A 25,635-nucleotide genomic window follows, 5' to 3' on the forward strand; every position below is an offset into this window, starting at 1 on the left:
TCTCCCGCAGCGATCTCCACTCCCACCTGGAGTTTAGCACCAGCTGAGCTTGTGTTTTCTTTGTGCTGTGAGTTGGAGGACGCCCGTGTTTTTAAAAATATGACTTCTGTTGTGAGCTTTCCAGAGTGGCTGCCTGGTGGGTTAGCCAACCATCACCTCGACGTCCTCCTCCTTGCTCGTCATGGGCACTTGATTCATACCATCAGTTCCTTCCTAGATCTTGGTGTTGCAAACACAACAGCATGAGCCGGGAAGGTGGCAGCACCTGGCAATTCTCTGTCTGGGCGGGCTATGATGCCCGAGGTGTCTGGGGTCCTTGGAAATTCTTGCGGGCTATGGGCTACACTCTGCTATGTCCTGGCGGAACTAGCTGTGGAGAATGATCTACAAACCTACACTTGCTTTTCACTTCTGGGGTCACTGCTGTTTGGCTAGGGAGTCAGGGGTGCCTGAGCAGGTAGAGGAGAACCAGGGTGGCGACACAGAGACCCCATGCCTTGAGGGAGCGCTCTGTGTCTTTGTTCGCATCTCTTCATGTCTGTGTCTCAGTGTCTCTGTCTGTCTCTGCTCTCTGTGTGTGTCTCCCTGCCTCCCCCTGGCTCACCATTATGACTCACTCCTTGGTGCAAAGAGAGAGCACATTGGATTAGATTTTGAGTCTGAGTCTGAGAAACTAGGTCAGGATAATGGTGGGAAAAGGGCTTGCAGGTCAACTCTTAACTGAAGAACCTCTCAAGGTCTGTGGTACAGTATCGACAACCCACATGCCCATTCTCCTGTGGCTCCTTGTGCTCTCTGCGAGACCCATCTTGGTCTCTGGCCTTCTAAGCACCAGCCTCCACCAGCCCAGGTGCCGGAGAGCTCAGCCCCTTCCTTTGGATGCCCGCAGGACTTTATGGGTGTGCAGGATAGCACTGTCTGTTAGAGCCCGCACCAGACTGCCCCCCTTCAGAACAGAGCCTGTCAGCCTCTGCCCTACCCAAAATGAGGCTGCTACTCCTCCACTGCCCTGGCTGTCCCCTGCCTCATCTCAGGACCCAGGGACTGTGACACTTATATGCATGATAGAAGCTGCTTTTATTTAGTAAAAAAGACCACCTGAATTAGAGAATATGCCTGCTCTCAACCAAAACCTCTCATGCCATCAAAACCCTGGTCCCCAGTTCTGGCTTCCTGCACCTCCTTTCATCCCAGGGATACCCCTGTGGACTCTCAGTGTCCTTCCTCCCCTGAGGCAAGGCACTAATGAGTCCCAAGGTCATGTTTGAGACGCTGTAATTATGTCTAATCACCCCGCATGTTGGGACAGTGATCTTGTACAGAGTGGCACCTGCATCAGATCCCCCCCGTTTGGGGAGTTGGTTTTAGCTATGTAAACCATGCAGATAACAGGCAAGCCGTCTTCCTGGTGTCATCTGCAATTTGCTCCAGCATCTAATACTACAGATTAATTAGATTCCTGAGCTTACGGTCACATCCCACCTGTTTCAGAATGCCTGTGGCTGGGTTGACAGGTCGTGTGTTCAGGAGCTTATCACAGTACTCTTTGGAAGAAGGAAGTAATTTAATCTAAATTTAAGGTCTCGTTGCCACTGGATCCTGACAACGGAATGTCCGAGGTGTTGCAGGAGTCTCTTGTGTTTGAGTTCCCTGGGATTTTCTCCTCTGTTTGGTGGATGAACATACACCCATCTATGACAACGACATCACTGAGTTCTGCTGTGGCACAATGGTCTTGTATTGTTTTAATAAAATGCTGATTGGCCAGTAGCCAGGCAGGAAGTATAGGTGACCAGAACAGGAGAATTCTGGGAAAAGGAAAGGTTCAGTCTGTAGTCGACACAGAGGAAGCAAGATGAGAACACCTCAGTGATAAAGGTACCAAGCCACGTGGCTAACACAGACAACAATTATGGGCTAATATAAGTTATAAGAGTTAATAAGAAGCCTGAGCTAATAGGCCAACCAGTTTACGATTAATGTAGACCTCTGTGTATTTCTTTGGGGCTGAATGGCTGTGGGACCAGGCGGGACAGAAACTTCTGCAACAGAGTTCCCTGGGATTTTCTCCTCTGTTTGGTAGATGGTCATACACCCATCTATGACAATGACATCATTGAGTTCCCTGGGATTTTCTACACCCATCTATGACAATGACATCACTGAGTTCCCTGGGATTTTCTACACTCATCTATGACAATGACATCACTGAGTTCCCTGGGATTTTCTACACTCATCTATGACAATGACATCACTGAGTTCCCTGGGATTTTCTACACCCATCTATGACAGTGACATCATTTAGCCATCACTGCATTTATTAGATTTTTTTCTCACCTAACTGATGGCATGTTTTGTTGATCGATGGCCACATAAATTATCCTTAATCACCAGGCTGTTTGGTTTTAAAAGCGAGACTACTTAGGTTACAGGGCATTGGCAATGCATAGGATCTAACTGCAGGTGGCAGAAGTAGGTGTGGGAGAGAGTGCCTGTCACTGGTGCCAGCTAACGTAGGGCATTCTGGGCAAGGCAGGCATGCAAGTGAGGTGGTAACAAGACACACTTGAAAGGCCAGAGGTGGCTGAGAACATCAAGAGGGAGAGTGCTTGCAGGGAGTCCCTCGAGGTGCAGGGGCACTGGGTCTGCTTCAAGTCATGTTCATGCCTTCTGCATACATTCTGCTTGAATTCCAAAGGAGTCCTAAGAGTGGCTAGCTGAGAGACACCTCCAGGGATTAAATGGAGTGTTTGTTTTAAACATGAAAAGGGAGTATGATGCTTCCCCATCCTGACTACATGCATTAGTGATGATTGATTGTGTGTCTGCAGGGGTGCGAGACCCTGGGTTGTGATTGTGTGTCTGCAGGGGAGTGTGACCCTGGGTTGTGATTGTGTGCCTGTAGAGGAGCGTGGCTCTGGGCTGTGATTGTGTGTCTGCAGGGGTGCGGGACCCTGGGTTGTGATTGTGTGTCTGCAGGGGTGCGGGGCCCTGGGTTGTGATTGTGTGTCTGCAGGGGTGCGGGACCCTGGGTTGTGATTGTGTGTCTGCAGGGGTGCAGGTCCCTGGGTTGTGATTGTGTGTCTGCAGGGTTGCAGGTCCCTTGGTTGTGATTGTGTGTCTGCAGGGGTGTGGGGCCCTGGGCTGTAATTGTGTGCATGCCAGAGAGTGGGGTGCTGTGTTCAGAGCTACCATTTCTGCCCTGTGGAGAGCAACTGGAGAAGAGAGTCTGAAGTGAAGTCTTCCTCAAGGACCAGCTGAGGAGCAATGATCTTCAACCTTTGACATCCTAACCCCAACTTTATACCTGTGTTCTTGCCAGGGCTGTGGTCCCTACACCACTGTGAAGTTTGTCATCCCTGGAGGTGACATCTAATCAGGCTGGCTTCACCACATGGGTTGGACTGAGGAGCCCTTCTCAGCCATCTCTCCCCCTCATGCTTATATCACTAAGGTTGCACTTGGTTAGGAAAGACCTGTTGATGCCCACCCTTCCCTCCAATGGGAGGGCTTCAATATGGGGGGGGGGTGAGATGGAGGCTTCATTCCTCAGGAGAGAGACAGAAAAGATGGGGACTTTTGGATCCAATGAGTTGAACTTCAAGAGCCTTAGATCACAATGTTTGGGGTACCCAGATGCCCTGTTACCAAAGGCTGACAGTAAAACCTCAGCTCCCATTCTCCCCACCCATGGTATCAGCTGGCCAGGGCACGAGGATGCTGTGGCAACAGAAGTCAGCCTGGGATTCCTGCATCCTCTTTGTGTCCAACATTGCTGGGCTTCTCCTAAGGGCATCCACCTTACAGACTGTTCCTCCCCGCAAGCTGATCCCCAGCTCTGCTGTTGAACTGTCAAGCAGGTGGGGGCTCTGGGCTGTAAACTGGAAGATCAGGGAATGAGCGAGACGTTTGCAAAATCACCAACTGCAGCAGTTTCTTAGCAACCGCTATTAGAGGGCTCCTTGGTAGTTAAAAAAAGATCTGCTCTCTTGAAAATGGAGCCGTGGATGGTGGAGCCTGCTCTTCGGCATGCCTCTGCTCTGTGCACTGGAGAAACACCTAGGAACATAGCAAATGGTCCTCAGCCCTCTCTGGAGAGCCAAGGGGCCGTGACATTCTGCCTAGGGACAGGGGCAGGGACCAAGATGCCAAGTCACCACTGCTGTTCATGATGTGGAGATGGGGACTTGCCACACAGAAGCCCTTACTGGACCAAGCTTCCTTCCCATGCCCTCACCCTTCTTCTCGGAACTACCCAGAGGCTAAGAGGAGGTGGTGTCCTCAGGGTCTGGGCAGTGCTGACAGTCACAGCAAGGACCCATCCTCAGCCTGCTGCCAGCTCAGATGGGTGTATGTGTGAGTGATGCATGGGTGCTCACATGCATCTCTCTAGCGAGCGAGCCTGGAACATTCCCCAGGTTCTCAAATGGGCGTGAGATCACTTTCCCTCCCTTTTATCTTGGTGCACATTTTGTACAATGTGGGGCTGCACAGCTATCCTGTTGGTGGGCAAGAAGCCCCCTCATGTGGCCTACTACTGTACGAGGCAGGCACTGACTCTGCCCTGTGTGTTGTCGGCTTTGTCTCCTTCAGGATGGGGACCCAGCACCACATGGACACTCTGGTGTCCACCCCTCACTGTAATGGGCCACGGTGTTGTGACCATGGTGGAATCACGGTCCCAGGGCCTTTCCTTCTGCTGTTTAGCTGGAATAGAAGCTGCTTCCTGGAAAAATGTTGTCAAGGATTTTGATGTTGCCCAACAGGAAGAGAAAGTGCTCAGTGGTTCCGATGTAGAGCGGTTCCTGGGGACACGCCCTCTCTGTGGGTTGGGGCCTGTGGATCTCTGTCTCCCATCCTGCCGACCCAACCTCAGTTCTCTATTTCTTCATCTGCCCTATGCAGCTGGCATCACCTGCCTCCTGACATGTCTGGGCAAAACCAGCTCACACATGGGGGTGTGTCTGCAGAGCCACACCCCACAGGCGCTCAACACAGGGGCTACTCTCTCCATTCCAGCCTCCACAATGCATCTCAGGTGGCCTGCCTGGCAGGCTGGTGTCTGCACAGACTGGAGCTTCCTAGTCTCAAAGAAGACCCAGCCTGACATTTTCCATCCTACGAGAAACACACCCCCTTGGAGAAAACGGGCCTCTTTTGGTAAGGTTGGTCATGGCGTGGCCACTCCCTTGCCAGAAGATACTGGGGGGGGGGTAAATAGCACAAAACATCCATTTCTGTCTAGAGTTCCTGCCCACACCCCCATCCCTGACTCTGCCATGTCTATGATGCCTCCTGGAGGAGGCAGAAGGTAGATTCTAGTTTCACATGGCCTTCTTTTTCCAGGGAGTGGGTGGGTGAGTTTTAGATCTGAGTATTCTAAGCTACAAATCTTCTGGGATGGGAAGTTTTTCTTATAATGGACTTCCATGTTTTGACAGCTTAATGGCCCAGCAATTGGGTTGGGAGCTAGAAATAAAGTTGGCTTCCACCACAGCCTCTGGAATCCCCAGTCTGGGTCACCTCACCTGGGACTTGCGGCATCAGCCCAAGGGAGCTCATCCTGGCCCCTGCCATCTGCTCTGCACACACAGTGTTGGAACCCTGCTTCCGAATTGAATGGATTCCAGCCTCAAGAGGAGGAATTCGGAGGAAAAAAGATATTGATGGAAATCCCCCAGCCGCAGCTTCCTTAACATGTAATCAAGTTACCGTTCATATTTCCAAATAAAGTCGAGCAGCTGAACCAGAAGGTCTCATCTGGGAACCAAACGTAAATTTAAACACTGCCTGCTTCTTAGTGTTAGGGATTTTTAGACTTTCAAATAACCAAGCTCAGGGAAATTGGTTTGGACAGGTGCTCTGGCTACGTCTCTCTCTGTGGCACTGTTAATTGCCAGCTTGGATGGGTTGTGCCAAGCATGCCAAGTTCCTATCTGGTGCCTCATGATTTGAACATATTCAGAAGAAGGTCAGAGCTGTCTGAGCCCTGCAGAGGAGGTCTGGGCGCAGTTCATGGGCACACGGTAGCATCATACCGCAGGAGAGACTGGACAACTCACTCACAGGTGAGCCATGATAAGCCACCTGTGGGCAGGTGGGGGGTGTACAAGCAGGAGGGGGGTAATGACAAAGGGGAAGGTTCCTTGACTGCCCAGACCCATCAAGTCAGTGATTATGGATACACCCATTCCTGCCAGCAGCCAGCCGCCAAGAGCCAGGCCCGTGACAAGCAGAATTAGGAGGAAATGTCTCTGAGCTGGAGTCATCTGTGACTATCCCACAAAGGATGGCCGTGAGAATGACAGGGAGAAGTGTCCACTGCTCCCGCAAAGGCCACCTGCTGGATTGTGGTGGCTACAAAGCAGAGTTCCAGAGGTGGGAAAAGATGAATTGTCTGGGGACTTCCTCCAGCCACTGCCTTTAACCCTCCCCTGCCCAGGATGGTGTGAGCAATGACAACTCTGGTTTGACACTGGTAGGCTCTCTGAGCCACTGCCCCCATGGGAACAACATGGCTAGTATGTGCTGCCTCACGCCAGGCTGCAGCTGGGCTTAACCAGGCAGGGAGGGTTTCAAGTTCCCAGCAGAGCCCACATTGTAGATATTGGCTGTTGAAGCACCCTTCTTACAAGAGATGAGAAAGGTTAAGAGCATCCTTGAAACAGGCAGAGACCAGATGGAACCATGTTTGTGCTGACTAACGGTTGTGAGGGGCCACAGCTCTGTCCCTGGAGCACGGTGGCCAGCAATAGAAGGACACCAACTGTCTAGGCGTTAAACCCGAGGCCTGTGAATGTCACTGCCCTCAGAGAGGGGTCATAGCTATGGCCAGTTAAGGGCACCTAGAGTCCCCTAGGGAGTTCCAGAAGCCATCACGCGGTCTCTCTGTAAGGAGAAGAGATTTATATGGAGAAACAGACCACAAGATGATTGTGTGGAGGGTGGCGGGGGATGCTGAGCTGTGGGCCTGGGGAGGAAGGACGGAGCTCAGAGGGAGGGTGCAGGGCTTCTGGGAACTGCGGAGAATAGGAATACGATAGCCCCTTTATCCCCTTGAGGGGTGTGGCCTGCTAGAGCCTTCATTCTGGCCAATCAACCTGATCTCAGACTTCAGGAATGTCAGAGAGTAAGTGTGAGCAGGGAGCATGCGCAGGAGAGTGGAGGGAAGCAACACAGGAGGCTGCCTGGGACCCTCAGAGACTTAAAGGGCCCACGTCTACTCTGCACACTGTGTAGGGCAATCCAGGCTCACTGAGGTTGGAGGAGGGGATGCTGCAAGGAACTGGGACCACCCAGACTCAATGTCCACGCCCACTCCAGTGTGCAGGCTCAGGTTCTATGTCCCCAGGGCAGCAAATGAGACACACTTGCTCTGACATATTACCTGGCAGAGGGAGAAGAGGGGTCTAATCATGGCTTCTTGGGGGACTTCAGACCATCACAGCAGGAAGACATGATGGGGCAGCCCCAACCACAGTCGTGGGTCAGGACACAGAAAGAATGGCTCCAGAGGCAGCACCAACAGCAACACCTCCTAAAGGCTCCACGGTCCCAGACAGTGCAATAAGCCAGTGAACTAAGTGTTACAATCCTTGGAAGACACTTTGGACTTCAACCCTAAGGGAGAATGTGTGGCCCTTGGACTCCTGAACCCACACAGGGTCACTCAGCTAACCGTAGATGTCAGGTGAGATTCTAGGTTAAAGCTGTACATGAAGAAGGTTCTGGGGACTGGGGATGCAGCTCAGATGACAGAGTATGTCTGATTAGCATGCATGACACCCTGGGATCTGTGCCCAGCGGTGCATAAGCTGGATATGGTGGCACACACCACCTGTAATCCTAGAGGCACACCGAAGGTAGAGGCAGGCAGATCAGGAGTTAAAGGTCACCTTTGCTCCAAGGTGAGGTGGAAGCCAGCCTTGGTTACACGACAGACTGTGTCAAAAACAGCAAATGCTTCTGATGTGGGAAGTCCCTCTGTATATCTGTTGCTTTTATTGGCTAATGACAAAGAAACTGTTTTGAACCTATAGCAGGGCAGAACAGAGCTAGGCAGGGAAAACTAAATTGAATGTTGGGAGAAAGAAGGCGGAGTCAGAGAAGCCATGGAGCCCTGCTGGAGACAGATAAAGGATGCCGGACAGAACTTTACCCAGTAAGCCACAGCCATATGGCGATACACAGATTAATTAATAGAGTTAAATTCATGGCCTAGCCAAGAAGAAGCTAGAGCTAATAGGCTAAGCAGTGATTTAATTAATACTGTTTCTGTGTGGTTGTTTTGGGGCTGAGCGGCCAGGAACAAACAAGCAGGCTCCTCTCACAACATGCTTCCTCAGGGAAAAAGAAACTCCTAAGTGTCAGCCGTTATAGCCTTCCAGAAGGCTGGCCGACGTCTTAGTGGACAGAGGTACTAAGAGGGTTTATCATATGGGTCTGAAGACAGAGTTGGATACCCAGAATCCATGACGGAAGGGGAGAACTGACTTCATAAAGCTGTCCACTGACCTCCCCAGACACGCTGCAGTACCTGTGTGCACGGATGCACGCATATACACAGTAATAAGAGATTCCTGCTGGGGTTGTTGATGACTTGGCTGCATCCTCAGCTGTCCATGGGGTTAAGAACCAGCCTCTAGGGCTGGGTAGCTACTCAGCTGGCAGCATCATTGCCATGCAAACTGGAAGACCAAAGGTCAATGCCCAGGATCCTTGAAAAATCTGGGTGTGACAGAATCTGCCCATAACCCTAGTGCTGGGTGTGTGTTAGGTGGAGACAGAAGCAGCCCTGGGCCTCACTGGCCAGACATCCTAGCCAAACTGGTGAGCTCCTGGTTCAGTGGGAGACCCTATATCAAACCAAGGAGAGTGAATGAAGGAGGTGCATACCTTCATTCAACCTGTAGCCTCCACTCTCACAGGCTCACACATGCATACACATGAACACATACATGTACACGGACACATATAATCGCCATCTATCCCATGAACAAATGTAGTTTCTTTTTCATTTCTGGGACACATGCACACACATGTGTGCACGCATATACACACACACATATACACACACACCAGCCAGCTATGAGACCCCTCCACACCAACACTCCACATTTCCAGCTGTTTAAATGTAAGTTCCTGATAAATGGAACAAGAGAGTGTATTTAAGCTATTCAAATATTATCTGATTATTTAGAAACATTTATAGGGGCTAATTATAAGTAACAGTTGATCAGAAATGTAACAGCTATAAAATTAATCCTTAATAACCACGGCTCTGACAAGTGGCTGATATTTATTTAACATATATTAGAAGCTTTTTAAATTTGCATTAAGAGAGTTCAGAGCTTAGTGAGATCCCTAGGGACGTTGACTGCCATAAAGTAGCTGTCACCTCTGGCCCTCTGCTGCAGAATGAGGCCAGGTCAGCAGAGGCTAATTTTTATTGACTACAGCTTTGAAAAGAAGCATTGAGCAAGTTAATGAGAAAGAGAGAGAGGGAGAAAAGATGGGCAAGATACAGAGAGCATTGTGGACTAGCTGGACAGTCTCTGCCCATGTGTGTGACCACAAAAAGGACCACTGACAAGCCTGCCCTCCTCTTCAAAGGAGGAGGAAGCAGGTTATCCACAGCCCCGGCCCCTGGAATATTCACAGCCTCTGTCCACGAGTACCAACCCTCCAGGGAGGGCCTGAGCAAGGTAACATTTGTTCTGTGGCCTCTGTGCTGAGCTCCGTGCCAGCATCTCCTCCTAAGGAGTCCACACACACTGGTCTGTGGGCTCTCACGTGGCTGTGGAATTGTCTGGAAGTAGCTGGCAAAGGAGCAGGTAGGTTTGCACAAGCCAAAGATCCACGCATGGCCCAATGAGCAGCCGTTGTCCAAGGTGAGAGGTGTTGAGAACCCATGGGACCAGGGGAGAAACTGAGGCACAGGGACAGTGCAACGCTCAACCTTCACTGCCAACCTGGGTTTGGAATCTCCCAGGAGACACAGCTCTGCGAATATCTGTGAGGGAATTTTCAGAGAGGACTGGCTGAGGAGGAAGATCTATGCTGACTGTGGGTGGCAGTTTCCATGGGCTGAGGTTCCAGACTGAAGAGGAATGAGAAGTGGGAGGAGCACCAGAGTGCTGTACTCTTTACATCCTGACTGTGGACGCAGTGTGGCCAGTTGCTTCGAGCTCCAGCCACCGTGACCACGGATCCTCACAACTGCGAGCCAGAATGAACTGTCCTGCAATGTGACCAGCTACTTCGAGCTGCAGCCATCATGACCACATACTCTCACAACTGCGAGCCAGAATGAACTCTCCAGCTGCTTACTGCCAGGTATTTGGTCACAATGATAAGAGATGGTGTGTCACACAGCAAGCAGTACAGGATGGATGTGCAGCAGGAGCAGAGCCCATGCCCCCGCAACTGCTCCCAGCTTCCCCGTGGTCACGATAGGGCACCCCAGATGCCTGACATGGAGGTGCCAAGGCATAGCTCGGCCACAATGAGACGCCTGACATCTCATGCAGCTGGGCTGCTGGCTTAGAACAAGGCTGCTTGACCTCAGATCCATAGGGTGAGACGCTTGGTCACCTGTATCCCAGGCCAGGTTGTGAGGGAGGGTTTGCCATCTCAGTCATCCACTCGACTCCAGCTGGATGCTGGGCACAGCTGTGAGGGATTTTCTTGATCACAGTATTTGAATGTGGGAAGACCCACCCTACGCATGGGTGGCATCTCTGGGGGCAGCCCGGATAGAAGGACATGGGAGAAGGAAACTTTGCTGTTTGCCTGCTGGTCCTCCACTCTCACTAGTGAGACCATCTGCCCTGCTGCAGCGTTCCTCCGCAGACATAGAACTAGTGTGGCTGGGCCTCCCCCTGTCACTAGCCATAGAGGACAGCCTACACCTTCTGCCCCCACAGGACTTGCCGGGCTCCTTCCTGGCCACCTAGAGGCAGGGTAGCTGTCACCTGTCCCCTCTGGTTGGGGATATCTTTTCAAGTCACAGTCTGTCATCAGTGGCCCCTTGTCCTCCCAAATGTGAAGGAAGCCATGACGACTCTGAAGCCAGCTCCACCACCTTTGCAGGCCCGTGGCTAAGTGGTGATGCCCAGCAATGTCAAGCAGTGATGGTAGGTGACCACCTCCCTCACACCATGAAAGAAGCCTCCAGTGGCCCTGCTGTCTCGGGAGATCCACTAAGATCTGAGGTCACCTGGAATTGGCCACATCCCATAGAGTCCCACTACTCTCCTTCCCTCTGAGTGACCCAGAGTGGCACGAACCCCACTGCCCGGCATCCTGACCGCATCTGGCCTCCACTCTAGAGCTGGTCCAGCGCTGTGAGCCTCTCATGCTGCTGCCAGCCACGACGGAGCCCACTTGGGTAGGTGCCTCTACCCTCACCTAAACGCACCCTCTCCAGCCAGCAGCTCAGTAATGGCTTTAAATCGCTGACAGTAGATTGATGATGGAAATCTAAAATATTAATGTATTCTAATTGAATATTCTCCAATAAATTATCTGAGCACTTGCGGCAATTTGATTTTGCTGTCGTTTCATAAGGAGCTTTCTGCGGTATCAATATAGCCACTAAGGCAGGCAGGAGAGGGAACATTTTCTGCTCAGACGGGACCGCGCATACAAAGGCCCGCTTAGTCCTTTCACATGGCCCATTCAATCACAGAACACAGGGCAGCTGAGGTGGGAGACCCTGCTTTCTTCGTGTCCCTGGGGCTTCGGCGAGGACAGCAGGACCTGCACACTGTGTGATTACAGGGATGCTCAGGGGGACGTCCTGTCCTGTCTTCTGGGGTGCTCTTTCAGAATTACTTCCTCCTCCTCATCCTGAGGGTCGGAGGGAACTCCTACCTGGAGCAGGGGACACGGTGTGAAAGGGGACACATCGTGAGGGTGTCAGCTTCCTTTGGGACTGGGCTGTGTCTCTGGGGATTGCTGTTTCCGCCATCCTTGCAGTGGGTCCCTCCTGCTGAGTGATAGTTACAGCATGTGTTCGACTCTGGCTCCCTGTTCACCCCTCCCAGAGGTCCAGTCTGCAGGCGCTGTTTGGGGGAGAGGTGCATCGTGCATTCCCCTCTGGACTGCAGGTCCACCCAGCTGTGTGGTGTCAGGCTCCACCCTTGCTGCTTGCCTGACTTCCTCTAGGGCAGTGGTTCTCAGCCTTCCTAACGCCGCCACTCTTTAGGACAGGTCCTCATGCTGTGGTGACCCCCAACCATAAAATTATTTACAAAATTACATAACTGTAATTTTGCTACTGTTATAATGTAAATATCTGATATGTGCCCCCTGTGGGGTCACAGCCCACAGGTTGAGAAACACTGCTCTAGAGACTCCGCAATGAGGAGGGCTGTGTCCAGTCTTTGCTGCAGAACCAGAGAGGCCACCCTTCCCTAGGACTGTTTTCTCTCTTCTAAGGTCTCCAGTATATCTATACGGGACACTTTCAAGTGAATTTTCCTAGTTTATCATCGGTAGGAGTGTTAGTATGTTAGTTCCCTTTTCTCTTTGTGACCAAGTGTCTGACAAATGCGATTTAGAGAAGGATTTGTTTTGGTTCTGGGTGTGAGAGGGACAGTCTGTCATGGCGGGGAAGGCATGGTGACAGGAGCTTGGGCTGCTTGCGTGCATCTTAGCAGACTAAGGTCAAGAGAAGGGGAATGTTGGTGTCAGATCTTTTTCTCCTTTTGATTCAGGTCAGTATCCCAGCTTGTGGGTGGTTCTGCCCAAATTCAGGGCAGCTGAGCCTCTCTGGAAACTCCCTCACAGACAACCTCACTAGAGCCCTGGGTGTGTTTTAGTCTAATTGAGTTAACAGTGGAAGTTAATTAACACAAGTCCATCCCTTGTCAACTGGACACACACACACACATCACTTTAAGCCACAACAGCTAGTAAGACAGAGATGATTTGACCAGGACTCCTAAGGTGATGGCCATCAAGTTGACACTCTTCCCGATGACTGTGGACTGGCCGTGAAAATGGGCAGCCTGGGGTCCTATAACTACCTGGTCACCTCATAAGTCCTCAGAGACATCTTCTCTGTCTGCAGTGTTGGGTCTGAGGGTGCCCTATCCCTTTGGGAACTTAAGCTCTGCTGGGTGATCTCTGGGGCATCTCAGAAGATAGGGAGTGGCCAGCAGGGTGGCGTCTCCTCAGGTCTCCCTTTCTCTCTCTAGATTATCCAATTCTCTGCAGTAGCTAAACAGTCAATTCTGGGTGTAAAAGGGAACTCACCCCATCTTCAAATACATAAAAGTTTGTCTCTTGCTAGACAAACTCAGACATAGACCTCATTTGGGGGAATCTGTGTGCTATGCTCATGCTTGTACCAGCATTTCCTCCATCCTGTCCTTCCTCCTTTCTCTTTCTCTGTCTCTCCCTGGCCCCTACCATGCCTTCCATGCTTTTTCTGCCTTTAAATAAATCTATCTGTCCATCCACCCACCCACCTATCTGTCTGTCTGTCTATCGATCGATCGATCCATCCATCCATCCATCCATCCATTCCCCCCTCTGTGTGTGTGTGTGTTTTCCCATGTGAGAGTCCACAAGAGGGTGTCAGATCCCATGGGACAGGAGCTATAGATGACTATGGGATCCTCCATGTGGGTGCTGGGAAGAGAATCTGGGTCCTCTGCAGGAGCAGCTGGTGTTGACCGCTAAGCCATCTTTCCAGTTCCCCTCCTGCCTTTTTAGTCTTTAAATGGTCACATGTGCATATGAACCCACCCAAATATGCCCACACACGTGCACATTAAACACATGAAACGGGAGAAGAAACCCTCAGCTTCCGTCTGGCTAAGCTACCTGTGGCTGTCATCATTGGGTCAGGTGACCTAGCCCTCTGCTGCAGATGCTGCCTTTGTCACCTGCTGGGCACAGTCCCTGCTCAGAGTGCATTTGTGGCAGCTTCCTCCAGTCTCCTCTGCAGCTATTTCTGGGGCCCCTTTTCTAGCAGGGGCCCCACGGACTGCTTTGCAGGGCTTCCTGTCTTCTCAAATATCAGTTCCCAAAATTAAACCACTTGTCCCCAAGAACACCACTTTCCTCCTCCTTGTCTCCAGTCAATTTGTGCTGCCGCGGACAACCTCCCCAGTTAACGAATTCTGAATTTTTATTAGATTCAGCTGCAGAATAGACCTCTTTCTACAAGTCCTGTTTTATCCTCCCCTGGATCTTGCCAGCAGTCAAACTTCATGAGCACATTAGAGCAGCGAGCAGCTCTCAAAGCCTGTGCTGACATCCCGTTAGGCGCCATCAGCACCGCCGGAGACATGGAACCCAATCGGGAGGGACAAGCAGAAAGCTGATGGCTGGTGCTTCTGGATTGGCACGGAAGGGAGAATTCTCTATTCTTCCCTTCAAATCTCCAAAAAAGGAAAAGGGATGCCCCATGCTGTCCAGGCCAGCACTGGGACCGGACTAGGGACCATGCCCTGTCCCACAGTTCCTCTGGGAGCTATCAGGGTGGCTCAGAGGCTGTTAATGGTTCCCTCCTCTGTGCTACTCAGCCTCCCGTTGCTGTAATAAACACCTGATAACTGACCCATAAAGATGCAAGGTTTACTTCGGCTCCTGGTCTGTGACCAATGGACTCTATGACTTTAGGTCTTGGTGGCACAAAGTGTGTGATGTTGGAGACTGTTTACTCATAGCCCAGTGTGGTCTGGAGGATGCTAGTGTCACCCAAGACACTGTGTCCTTCAAAGGCCACCTCTTGAATACCTCTCCCTGCCTGCCACCTCCTAATGGGCCCACTCCCTCTCAACAGAGCCAAACTGGGAACCCTGTCACATAAACAAGGGGTTCTGAATACACTCTGTTCTAAACCACACATCCTCCATCTGAGGATAAAAGATGGCTGGGACTTATGGGTAATGTCTTCCCAAGGTCACTGCCACTCCTCACGTACCCTGAACTGAGGCTGTGGGCTAGCTCCGTGGGATGGAACCAGTAAGATCATACCACACATTGCTAGAAGCCTACATGGCTCAGCAGCCCCGTTGATGGGAGTCACGCTCCACCATGGCCCCACATGCTTTGCCATGGACCCGTGTGGCTCAGCCCACACTCCACCATAGACTGGTGTGACTCAGTTCATGTGGACCCCCATGGCTCAGCTCCTCCTGTGCACCTGCATGGCTTAGTCTCCTAGCTCTACTGTTCTCACCAGGCTTTCCTGGACACACAAGTCTGTCCCCTGTGCGGCAGAGTGAGCACTTATGAAGAGACACTATTCCTTCCAAGGAAAACGCCGGCAATTAACTGGGGTTTGGGAAGAACATTCTGCCTCTTCTCCCACCCACGTTTTCATTTAACATATTTTATCAGAATGAAATGCCTTAACGAGCACGGAACTAGCTAATCCCAGCTGAACCTCGGAGTGTGCCAGCTCTGCTGCCCGCCCATCAAGCTGCATTCACTCTCCGATGTGGGCTTTTGGAGCACTGCCCTGGAGCACTGACAGAAAACTCACGGGCTTCCTGCAGATAGACCAACGCAGAGTAGACCCAGAGTCGCTGTCTGCACCCTGTGTGAGTCGGGAACAGAAAAAGAGAACACGGTGCAGATGTGGTTGTGTAGATGGAGTGACGTGTGTGGGCTGATGTGCACACGTGTGCACAAAGTGGGTTGTGCATACACGTGTAGATGTTTGAAACGGGCTTGTGTGCGTGGGTCATACATGTGTGTATAAAGTGGGCTGTGTGTGTATGTTTATATATATTTGTAGGTAGTGGGATGGTATATATGAATTAGGTTTCTGTATGTGTGCATGTGTGTATATATGAAGTGGGTTGCCATGTGTTCATGTGTGTGTAGGCTTGCATGCTGTGTATATGAGGCAGGCTGCTGTGTGTACAGTCGAACCATGGTTTCTTTGTTCTCCTTGCCAGTTAGGAACTCAACTTCCAAGCCTCACCAGCTGGCACTGCCCACCCGGCAGCTTCTACTGCCTGCCGCTGTGTCCAGACACACTTTCCCACGTCTGTGTGACCAGGAGAGGAAAATGCCCCTGATATGCAGCCATCCCTATGGAAAGCCATGCACACAGCATCTTCAGACATGCTGTGAGCTCAACTCTAATAGCCACACCTTGAGAAAGGTCTCCAGCTGATAGTGGACCCAGGTCTCTGCTGGTGGGAGTAAGTGGTCACTCCCTCAGTTCTAACCATGCCTGGCCATATCCCTGACCACTGACACATCCGTTCGGGTCTCAGGCCCAGCAGAGGACAGCTGACCCCTGTCCCCATGGTGATAAACAGGTAGCTCTTTCTGCAGTATGGCTCTGCCCACAAGGGCATCCTGTGGTCTTGTTATGTTTTCCCGGTCTGTCTGTAGAATAGGAGTGGAGCCAAGATTTGGGGATGCTACAGTGCTCCTGATCCTTCCCCACTGCCTGGTTCTGGACATTCCCTTTGGATGTGAGCAGACCAGAGCCCTCAGCTCACCTGTCACTCACTGCCCATGGGAATAGCTTGGAGCAGAGCTTCCTGGAGGCTGGGGATGACTGACTGGGAGTTTTTAATCAAGCTTCTGCTTGCTGCTTACTTTCAAGAATTTGGTTTGATGGGCACATAGCCACAACTTCTGTTCATATGCCGCCTGGGTCCTGCTCAGTTCACACCTGTGTCCTAGAGATACTTAGAGATTTGCAGACAGGGCCATCTCGGAAAAGCGAGCCAGCTCTGAGGAAGAGAGAGAGGCTGGGCTGGGTGGCTCGGGCATCTCTTCTCCTCCCCCCTTGCATCTTTCTCTGCACCAGATGAGGCTCAGGAGGCTCTGCAGGGCCTTGTGCATCTCTAAGACACACTGCTGTCCCCATGGCCTAGGCTCGCATGGAGGCGACTTCTCTGTGTTGGCAGCCATGCTCATAGCCACCTTCCATGTGGCGTGCAATACAGCATTGCAGGCATGGCTGGATGAAACCCCTCTCAGAACAAATTGATTTATAATAAAAATGAAAGACTTGGGGAAAACCCTTCAGTAGGTGACATTGCAGTGATCGCCAGAAGCAGCCACCATCTGGAGAGGGCCAAGACTCGTGCACAGAGTGAGGACCACACGGCTGCCCTCAGCATCATCTTAGGAGCCATTGTGGACAGTGGGTGAGTCAGTAGCCAGGAGCAGAGGCTCCCCAGTGGGGTTTCCCTCCTGGACAGCCTCCTCTGCCCGCCCAAGGTCCTGGCTCTGACTCAGGCAGCTCCAGGAAAGCCTCACGCCCCCTGTGGTGAGTGTGCGCAGAAGCAGGGGACATTGCCACGGAGTGTCCCTGGGTGTGTGTCACAGCACCAATGCCAGCGTTTCTACTCTAAATCCCCTGCCCCTCTTGGATAGACTAGGAAACCCCCTGGGGCTGACAGTAGTGACGAAGAGCTGGCAGGGAGCTCTGATGCTATCTGCACACTAAACACACAACTCTGGACTACAAGGAAAGGAACGAACAATAGAGCTGGCCTGAGAACAGACGCCTCTTTCCACATACTCTGGCCTCTCGTGACTCTTGCAAAGCCCCAGAACCCTCATTTTCATGGGGCTTCTCCTTGATCATGTCCCTGCATTTCATCACGTGACCGTCATCACAGATGTGTAAGGGGAAAACACAGTCAGATCACAGACAGGCAGGCGTCAGAGGCCAAAGGACAACCTTGAACCACACCAGCGTCCACAGACAGGACAGTGCAACAAATAATTCTGAAGAGCAGTCGCTGCAACCGAGAGGCCGGTCGGCAGAACATCCCCTCAGAGTGGCCTTGGCTCCACGTTTCCCCACAGTTTCTTTACTGCACAGTGCCTCCCACACCTCAGAACCTGCCCAGACCAGCCTTAAGAACAGCTGGGTCCACTTACCCTGACGAGCTGCTGGGGGAAGGGCCCGCGGGAGTTCTCTGGCACGTTGATGGGCGGGATGACCCAGTCACGCTTCTGCCTCCTCAGCCCTCCGGAGCTCTGGTGCTGGGGCCACGGCAGCAGTGTGTCCTTTGGGGACTGAGAGGGGTCCAGGGCTGCTGTCTTTCCTTTCTGAGGGAGAAGAGTGAGAGATATCAAGTCAGGCTTTTACACAAAGGCCCCTGTTAGGAGTGTCTATGTCCTCCCCTATTGGTGTGGAAGAGTGGGGGACACTGGGAAAAGGGTGAAAGTCTTTTTTTTTTTTTTGTGGAATTAGAAGTGGAAACCACAAAAAGGAGTCCACACAGCACCTTAGTGGACCATAGCGAAGGGGTTTCTTTGGTTTTTAAATTCTTTTGGAACCCATAGCTTTGTGCTAAGCAACCGAATCAGAAAGAAATCTCACAAAGGGTTGCTAGCTCCTATATAAACAGCTTTTTTAAATCAATAATTTCTCTCATAATAAGAAAAGAACACACATCGATATGTGCCGAACATGCCACAATAGGCACCTAACATCCATAAACATGTAGACATCTTCTATGAATCAAGAACGCAAATTAAAGTAACATACACACCCTTCCCCCTGCCAAACCAACAAGGTAAAGTTCATCTCCAATGTGGATGAACCTGTGCACTTACTCCGTGGATTAGCACCCCCTATGGACAGACAGACAGACAGACAGCCTGAGCATCCATCCTGTGGACAGACACCTTTGAATGTTGTAGTCCCAGCTGATTTGAAACTCATTTGAATTTACAGCCATGCTCCTGCCTCAGCCTCCCGAGTGCCAGCTCTCACTTCTGGAGTCCTGTGGAGTGGCATTCATGGGATGTGCAGTGGAGTTGAGGAGACACATATTCCCATGGAAGTCCCAGAGAAGTCTCCCTGCTCCCCGGTTGGCTTTTAAATCTGCTGGCAGCTGGAGGGGGCAGGGCTTGCATTTCATGCTGGCTCCACACCTGCAGCTTATACTAAGGGGCTTGTTAGAGACACCTGTTCCTCAGTACCAGGCCTGGCCAGCTCCGGGCCATGCTGGATGCTTCTGTCTATTGCGTCCTTGAGTGAAGGACATTGTTGGTTCTCAGACACATGCGTTCATGGCAAGGCTCACAAGTCCCAGGTGCCGGCTCATCTGATGAACTCAGGCCTTGTGCGTGCTAAGCAAGGGCTCTAACTGCAGCCTTCCTAGTTTACAGGGTGGGGTGGATGGGTGGGGCTCTGGCCTAGCACCACTGAAGTTGGGTTTGCTGTGGTTCTGCTAGGTCAGGACGGGGCCCTCGTGTTGGCCTGGCCAGAATGGAAGACTGGCTGCTGCTTCATGGTTTCAGGAGCCAGGCCACGGGAGATCGGGCTTCTGGAGGCCTGGGGGGATTCTGCCGGGCTGCAGGGAGAGAATAAGTCAGTGAGTCAGAAGCTAGTTTTAACTGGGGCCATCCCCGCAACTTTATGAAGATGGACTCACTGCTCAAGAGACTCCAACACTGTGGTCATGAATGGGAGGGTGGACTTCCTGAAAAAGAAGCTGGCCCACCAGTGGCCAGGGTCGGTCTCAGGAGGCCTGGTGTTGGGGGTGAGGCACTGCATCCTGGGGTGGGGAGGGTGCACTTGGCATTTCCGCAGCAGCTGTTGCTGAACAAGGAGCTGGCTTGACCCGTAGTAGTCATGGGTAGCCACTAGTGAGTTGCTGGAAGGGATTGCTGCCACCCTTCAGGGCCAGCAAGCTGCAGAGACCTTGGGAAGACACCGTAGCACCTCCTCATGGGTCTGGGCACACAATCACAGGTGGTAATGTGTGGGGCACTAGGCTCTGGCACCGTTTGCAGGAATAACCCACGGGAAGCGTCCATCCCATGACCTGCATACGATTTGCACCCATCTTCCTCTCTTCTTCTTCTTCCCTTTCTCCTTCCTCTTCTTCATCTTAAGAGAGGAGCTCACTCTATAGCTCAGTCAGGTTTTGGGCTTGTGATCTTCATGCCTCTGACCCTGGAACAGCTGAAACCACAGCTCTGCGGCCACTGGACCTGCTAGACTGTCCTCATTCAGAGCATATCTGCTGAGCTGGCCAGATGTGAGCAACTGGACCTCTTCCGAAGGACAGCCTCTGGGACTTGTCCCCAGTGCTCTGAGTGTGTGGCGAGGCAGAGCCCACCAGGCTGCCTCACACAGCTGAGTCTCTTTCATAGTAGCTGCTGCTGCCAAGGCCGCATTGTAGACTGGAAGCTCCAAGAGCCTCTCACACACCCGCTTAAAAACCCGGCTTTATCTTCATTTGCTGAGGAAGCGTTTGCGCCGTGTTAATTTCCCCAGTGTTGTTTAAATAAATTGCACATATTTGCTACTGTTTTAGAGCTGCGAGACGAATGTAATAACAAAATCTGGTGAACGTCAATGCCAGACCTGCGCAGGCTTCTGCCTGGGAGAAAACCGTCGAAGGCAATTAGCGGCCAGCCTGGTGGGAAAGGCACATTCTCCCAGACATGTGGGCCCTTGTGGAACGCGGACGTGGAAATCTGCTTGTTCTGGATGATGCTTCTCCTTCCCTAGCACATTCTCCCTATCGTGGACTTGATTCTCTTCTCTCTGTGTCTTCGTGACGGTGGCTGGTCATGGGTAAGGAGAGGTGAGCTTCGTCGCTGTTCCTAAGCATTGCAGAGTGCACCCACACACCTGTGTGAGACTCTATGCGTTTGCGCACCTGACACACATACATAGGTAGGTGTGTGTGCACGTGGACACGTGCCTGGACCCCTCTGCAGGCCACGTCTTGCCTGTTTCTGCATCTCAGCGTCTTGAGTGTCTGCCTGGACCAGCTGTCTCCCATCCACCTCCTCACGCTCTTGCTGACCTCGGCTTTTCTTAAAGCAGCAGCTGCCAACTGAAGCCTTGCTCGCAGCCAGTGTGGCCACAGTGTGGCCATCAGATATACAGCTTCAAGAGGAAAGCCTCACCATGGCCCTGGTTGCTGGACTCAGGGGAGCTGGAAGGCGAGCGGGTGATGAGAGAGGAGAAATCAGGCTTGCAGCATCCCCGGAGCCGGGACCTGCTTTCCTCTAGAGCAGTTCTCAACCTATGGGTGGCGATCCCCACAGGGTCACATACCAGGTATTCTACACGTCAGGTATTTATGATTCATAACAGTGATAGCATCATGGCGCCCTACATGAGGAACTGTGTTAAAGGGTTGTAGCATGAGGAAGGTTGAGAACCATGCCCTAGAGTCTTATAGCTAGCCCTGCCCCACCTCTCCCTGCCTTAGGGGAGTCTGAGAGTTTACTGCAGTCGGGACGTCTCCCCTCATTTTGATCCCAGATTCTAAGACCCACTTGTCCTGAACCCTTGCTTCCTGGCTTCGGGCTGAAGAGGCAGCGGATTATGTAGGAACCAGGTCAGCTTATGATCATGTTTCTCCAAGGCACCAGCTGTTCAGCCAGTCTCTTGGCCCTACATCTGTTGGATTTCCCCACCAGTTCCTACTCTCCCTCCCTCTTCTCTCTTTCCTTGAGCTAGGCTCTCTTGTAGCCCAGGCTGGCCTTGAACTTGTGATCCTCCAGTTTCTGCCTCAGAAGTGTTCGGATCACAGGTGCTTCACCACCATGCTTGCCCCTTCTTCCTCTTCTTCATCTTCTCCTTCTCTTCTTCCTTCTTTCTCCTCCTTTCAAATTTGAATTCTGAGATTAACCTTAGGTCCTCATGTGTACAAGGAAAGTGTTTTAACAACTAAGCCATATCCTCTGCCTTTTAAAGACGAATGGCATACTGTGTTCTCGTGAGCTGGGCAATGGCAGGATCCACTGGTGGGATGTGTATCCCTGTCCTTCATACTGTGTGTGCAGGCGAGCGTGTGTGCATGCATGCGTGTGTGTGTGTGTGTGTGTGTATGTGTATATGCATGTGTGTATGTGTGCATGTGTATGCATGTGTGCATGCATGTGTGTATGTGTGCGTGTGTATGCATGCGTGCGTGTGCATGTGCGCATGTGCGTGTGTGTTTTATCCTGAGAGGGGGTGGGATGGTGGGATGAAAGTCCTTCCATATCAGCTGGTCTTGGGTCCCTCTTGGTACACTTCCTGAATCCATCTCAAATACAAGCACCTTTCCTTCCCTCTTCTTCGTGGGCCTTGGCAAGATGCTCAAGCTTGTGGCCACATAGGTTGTCATTTCAGGAGAGAGGTGAGAAGTGGATTTAAAAGGCTAAGAGGGAGGCATGCAATGGAGGCCTGACGATTTCCCCTGAAGGGCAGAGGCTCCCGCTCACTGGCAGCTGTGTTAGGAGATGATGGAAGCATTGGCCACAGTGGCTGTACAGTCATCCCACACCCCTGTCCCTGAGCCCGGGGCTCTGTCCCACCCAGGCCTTACTCCCCTGAAAGGAGACCGGTTCTCTGAGCAGGACCATGAGGGTAATTGACTGTGGCTTCTCCGAGAGGTCCCCAGGGCTGCTCTGCATTAGCAAGAAGCTGGGTCAGTTCCCTGCAGGCTCCATGCACACGTGGCAAATGAATAACTCAACATTGATCTGGGGCGGGTTTTAAATAATCACTTTTTTTTTTGAGACAGGGTCTCAGTCTGTAGTCTTGGCTGGATTGGAGCTTGCTACATAGACCAGTCTGGCCTCAAACTCACAGAGATCTGCTTGCTTCTGCCTCCCGAGCACTGGGATTAAAGGTCTGGGCCACCACGCCCCGCTCACTGTACTTTATTTTAAAGACAATCAAGTGTCAGGTTAGAATACAACGTGGGAAGTGACCTTTCCTCATGGTTCCCTGCTGCCAAGCCTGCTCATCTTTCTGAGGAATCATGCAGGAGCCTGGGTTTTATAGTCAGTGAATTGTGCAACACTCAGTCAGGTGAGGCGCACGGGTCAGTGTGAGTGACAGGGTGCACCTGTGATAGGAAGCCAGGTGAGGCGCACGGGTCAGTGTGAGTGACAGGGTGCACCTGTGATAGGAAGCCAGGTGAAGCGCACGGGTCAGTGTGAGTGACAGGGTGCACCTGTGATAGGAAGCCAGGTGAGGCGCACGGGTCAGTGTGAGTGACAGGGTGCACCTGTGATAGGAAGCCAGGTGAGGCGCACGGGTCAGTGTGAGTGACAGGGTGCACCTGTGATAGGAAGCGCCTGAACACCTGTCCCAGGTGTGTACCGGTCTGTCCTGATCATCTTGGTTTGTAGTGGGCGGGAGTGGGCGGGAACCAGTTTGCAGTGGGTGGGAACTGGTTTACAAGTAGCTATTGATCAATATTTTCTAAATTTCCCTTTGATGGCAGCGCAGAGATCTGGCCGATTACCTGAGGCCTCTGGACTTCGCATGGTTCCCTGCAGCCCGTGTGGGTCTCACACAGAGCGATGCTCCCAGGGCAGACTCTTAACTGAGTGTACACAGCCCCAGCACTGTGGAGAGTTGTACAAAGGCCGGGCGGGCACAGGGACACTGAGAAGACCTAGAAAATAGATGTTCCCAGGTGGAACCACCTTATCCACCTCCCAGGCACTGGGTGCCAGGCACTGGACTACTGATTCGGGCTCCTTGATGTTTGTGCAGAATCCCTCGAGGGACAGAATTTCCCATTGTTGCCAAGAGAAGATGTCACATTTTAGAAAGCGGAAATGCAAGATTGCTTCAAGGTTCCCAGATGCCTCCCAGCTCCCCAGGAACTGGGACTGGGTGACCATGTGGACGTCTCTTTAACACCTTAAATGCTTTCCAATTTTGAGAAAAGGGCATATGTCTGAGTCTTCCTGATTCAATAAAAGCAGCTTATAGAAGCAGTCACACCACTTTTAAAGGACACACAGCAGGGTCCTGGGACACAGCCTCTTAAGTCAGGGTGTCACACTGCCAACCTCACCTTGTGAGATGCAGTCATCAGCTTTTGTTACCCATGTGACTCTTCGGGAAAGTCTCTGGTTGGGAGTACAACCCTGTGAACCCCCTAATGCTGACACACAATCTCCACAAGGCACTGGAAGTTCTAATTTTCATAACAGATAGTAGACACTGACTGGGCACAGAATAAAGGGAGTGTGTGGGGGAAAAGACAGAGAGCGGGTATTTTTGCTACCCCATTTTCTTCCTCTAGGTCTTCTGGTCAGGAAATTCTATCAGGAAAGAAAGGGTAAATATTGCTGATGGTAACAAACCCGGGATCTGCCTTTTCACCTAAGCACACTTGTGTAAGCCCTGCCCTCCAGCCAAGGTTTCTCTCCTGCAAAGGTAAAGGCAGAGGAGGAAGTGTGTGGTGCAGGCCTGCAGTCTCAGCTACTTCCTAGTCCTAGGCAGGAGGCCTGGAAGTTTAATAGCCATCTGAGGTCTTAGTGAAGTCCTGTAGCAAATGAAAAGTGAAAAAAGTGCAGCTACTGGGATGTGGCTCCATGGTAGAGCTCTCCTGGTGCAGCTACTGGGATGTAGTTCCGTGGCAGTGCTCTCCTAGTGCAGCTACTGGGATGTAGTTCCGTGGCAGTGCTCTACTGGGATGTAGTTCCGTGGCAGTGCTCTCCTAGTGCAGCTACTGGGATGTGGCTCCGTGGCAGAGCTCTCCTAGTGCAGCTACTGGGATGTAGTTCCGTGGCAGTGCTCTCCTAGTGCAGCTACTGGGATGTGGCTCCATGGTAGAGCTCTCCTGGTGCAGCTACTGGGATGTGGCTCTGTGGTAGAGCTCTCCTGGTGCAGCTACTGGGATGTAGTTCTGTGGTAGAGCTCTCCTAGTGCAGCTACTGGGATGTGGCTCTGTGGTAGAGCTCTCCTGGTGCAGCTACTGGGATGTGGCTCTGTGGTAGAGCTCTCCTAGTGGAGCTACTGGGATGTGGCTCTGTGGTAGAGCTCTCCTGGCGCAGCTATTGGGATGTGGCTCTGTGGTAGAGCTCTCCTAGTGGAGCTACTGGGATGTGGCTCTGTGGTAGAGCTCTCCTGGCGCAGCTATTGGGATGTGGCTCTGTGGTAGAGCTCTCCTAGTGGAGCTACTGGGATGTGGCTCTGTGGTAGAGCTCTCCTGGTGCAGCTACTGGGATGTGGCTCTGTGGTAGAGCTCTCCTGGTGCAGCTATTGGGATGTGGCTCTGTGGTAGAGCTCTCCTAGTGGAGCTACTGGGATGTGGCTCTGTGGTAGAGCTCTCCTGGTGGAGCTACTGGGATGTGGTTCTGTGGTAGAGCTCTCCTGGCGCAGCTACTGGGATGTGGCTTTGTGGTAGGGCACTTTCTTAGCACATGAGGCCCTGGCTTTCACACACATCACAAAAGTAATAAAATAAACGAGAGCCGAGGTGGGGACCATCTGCAGACAGAGCTGTGATGAGCAGGGAAGCTGATTGATGGGGGAGACCTGAGATCAGAGAATTTCTTTCCATGAAGACACTGGGGGCTGAAGCACAAATGATAAAACCCAGGGACAGAAACTGGGGTTCAGACTCAAAACCAGAAAAGCCAAGTCACTGCATTATTGCATTTTAATAAATAAATCTTGCCTGAAAACCACAGGCAAAGTTGAAGCTACTAGAGGCCAGGCAATGGTGGCACACACCTTTAATTCCAGGATTTGGGAAACAGGCGAATGGATTTCTGTGAGTTCAAGGCCACCCTGGGCTACTCAAGGTCACTGCAGAAACAGATCCAGGTCGTGACTCACACCCTTAATCCCAGTACTAGGGAGTCACACGCCCTTAATCCCAGCACTAGAGGGAATATAAAATGGGAGGAGAAAGAGAGAGGCTTAATCTGCAG

At 51.8% G+C, this 25,635-nt stretch overlaps 2 protein-coding genes across 3 annotated transcripts in view; both read right to left on the reverse strand.

Moving 5' to 3' along the window:
- Positions 1–25,635, reverse strand: part of Cdh4 (cadherin 4) — a 478,608-nt gene that overhangs the window by 94,918 nt on the left and 358,055 nt on the right. For both annotated transcript variants that reach the window (XM_041641804.1, XM_041641803.1), the window contains exon 4: positions 17,875–18,045. In XM_041641804.1, coding sequence (XP_041497738.1) covers positions 17,875–18,045 — 171 coding nt within the window. The remainder of the gene's footprint in view (positions 1–17,874; positions 18,046–25,635) is intronic.
- On the reverse strand, positions 19,181–19,501 carry LOC121440900 (pancreatic progenitor cell differentiation and proliferation factor-like). Its single transcript, XM_041641929.1, has 2 exons — positions 19,380–19,501; positions 19,181–19,298 (listed from the first exon to the last, which is right to left on the reverse strand). Exons 1-2 carry the CDS (start codon positions 19,499–19,501, stop codon positions 19,181–19,183), a joined length of 240 nt encoding a protein of 79 aa, XP_041497863.1.

This window comes from Microtus oregoni, unplaced genomic scaffold (assembly GCF_018167655.1).
Source record: "Microtus oregoni isolate MIOR12 unplaced genomic scaffold, Mior012 000071F_ref0000514, whole genome shotgun sequence".
Lineage (NCBI taxonomy): Eukaryota > Metazoa > Chordata > Mammalia > Rodentia > Cricetidae > Microtus > Microtus oregoni.

Bases quoted from the DNA above. Each gene is read 5' to 3' on its own strand.
- LOC121440900 (XM_041641929.1), bottom strand. From the start codon at position 19,501: ATGCAGTGCCTCACCCCCAACACCAGGCCTCCTGAGACCGACCCTGGC. The intron at 19,299-19,379 runs GTGAGTCCATCT...CTCTCCCTGCAG, and splicing joins GTGTTGGAGTCTCTTGAGCA to CCCGGCAGAATCCCCCCAGG.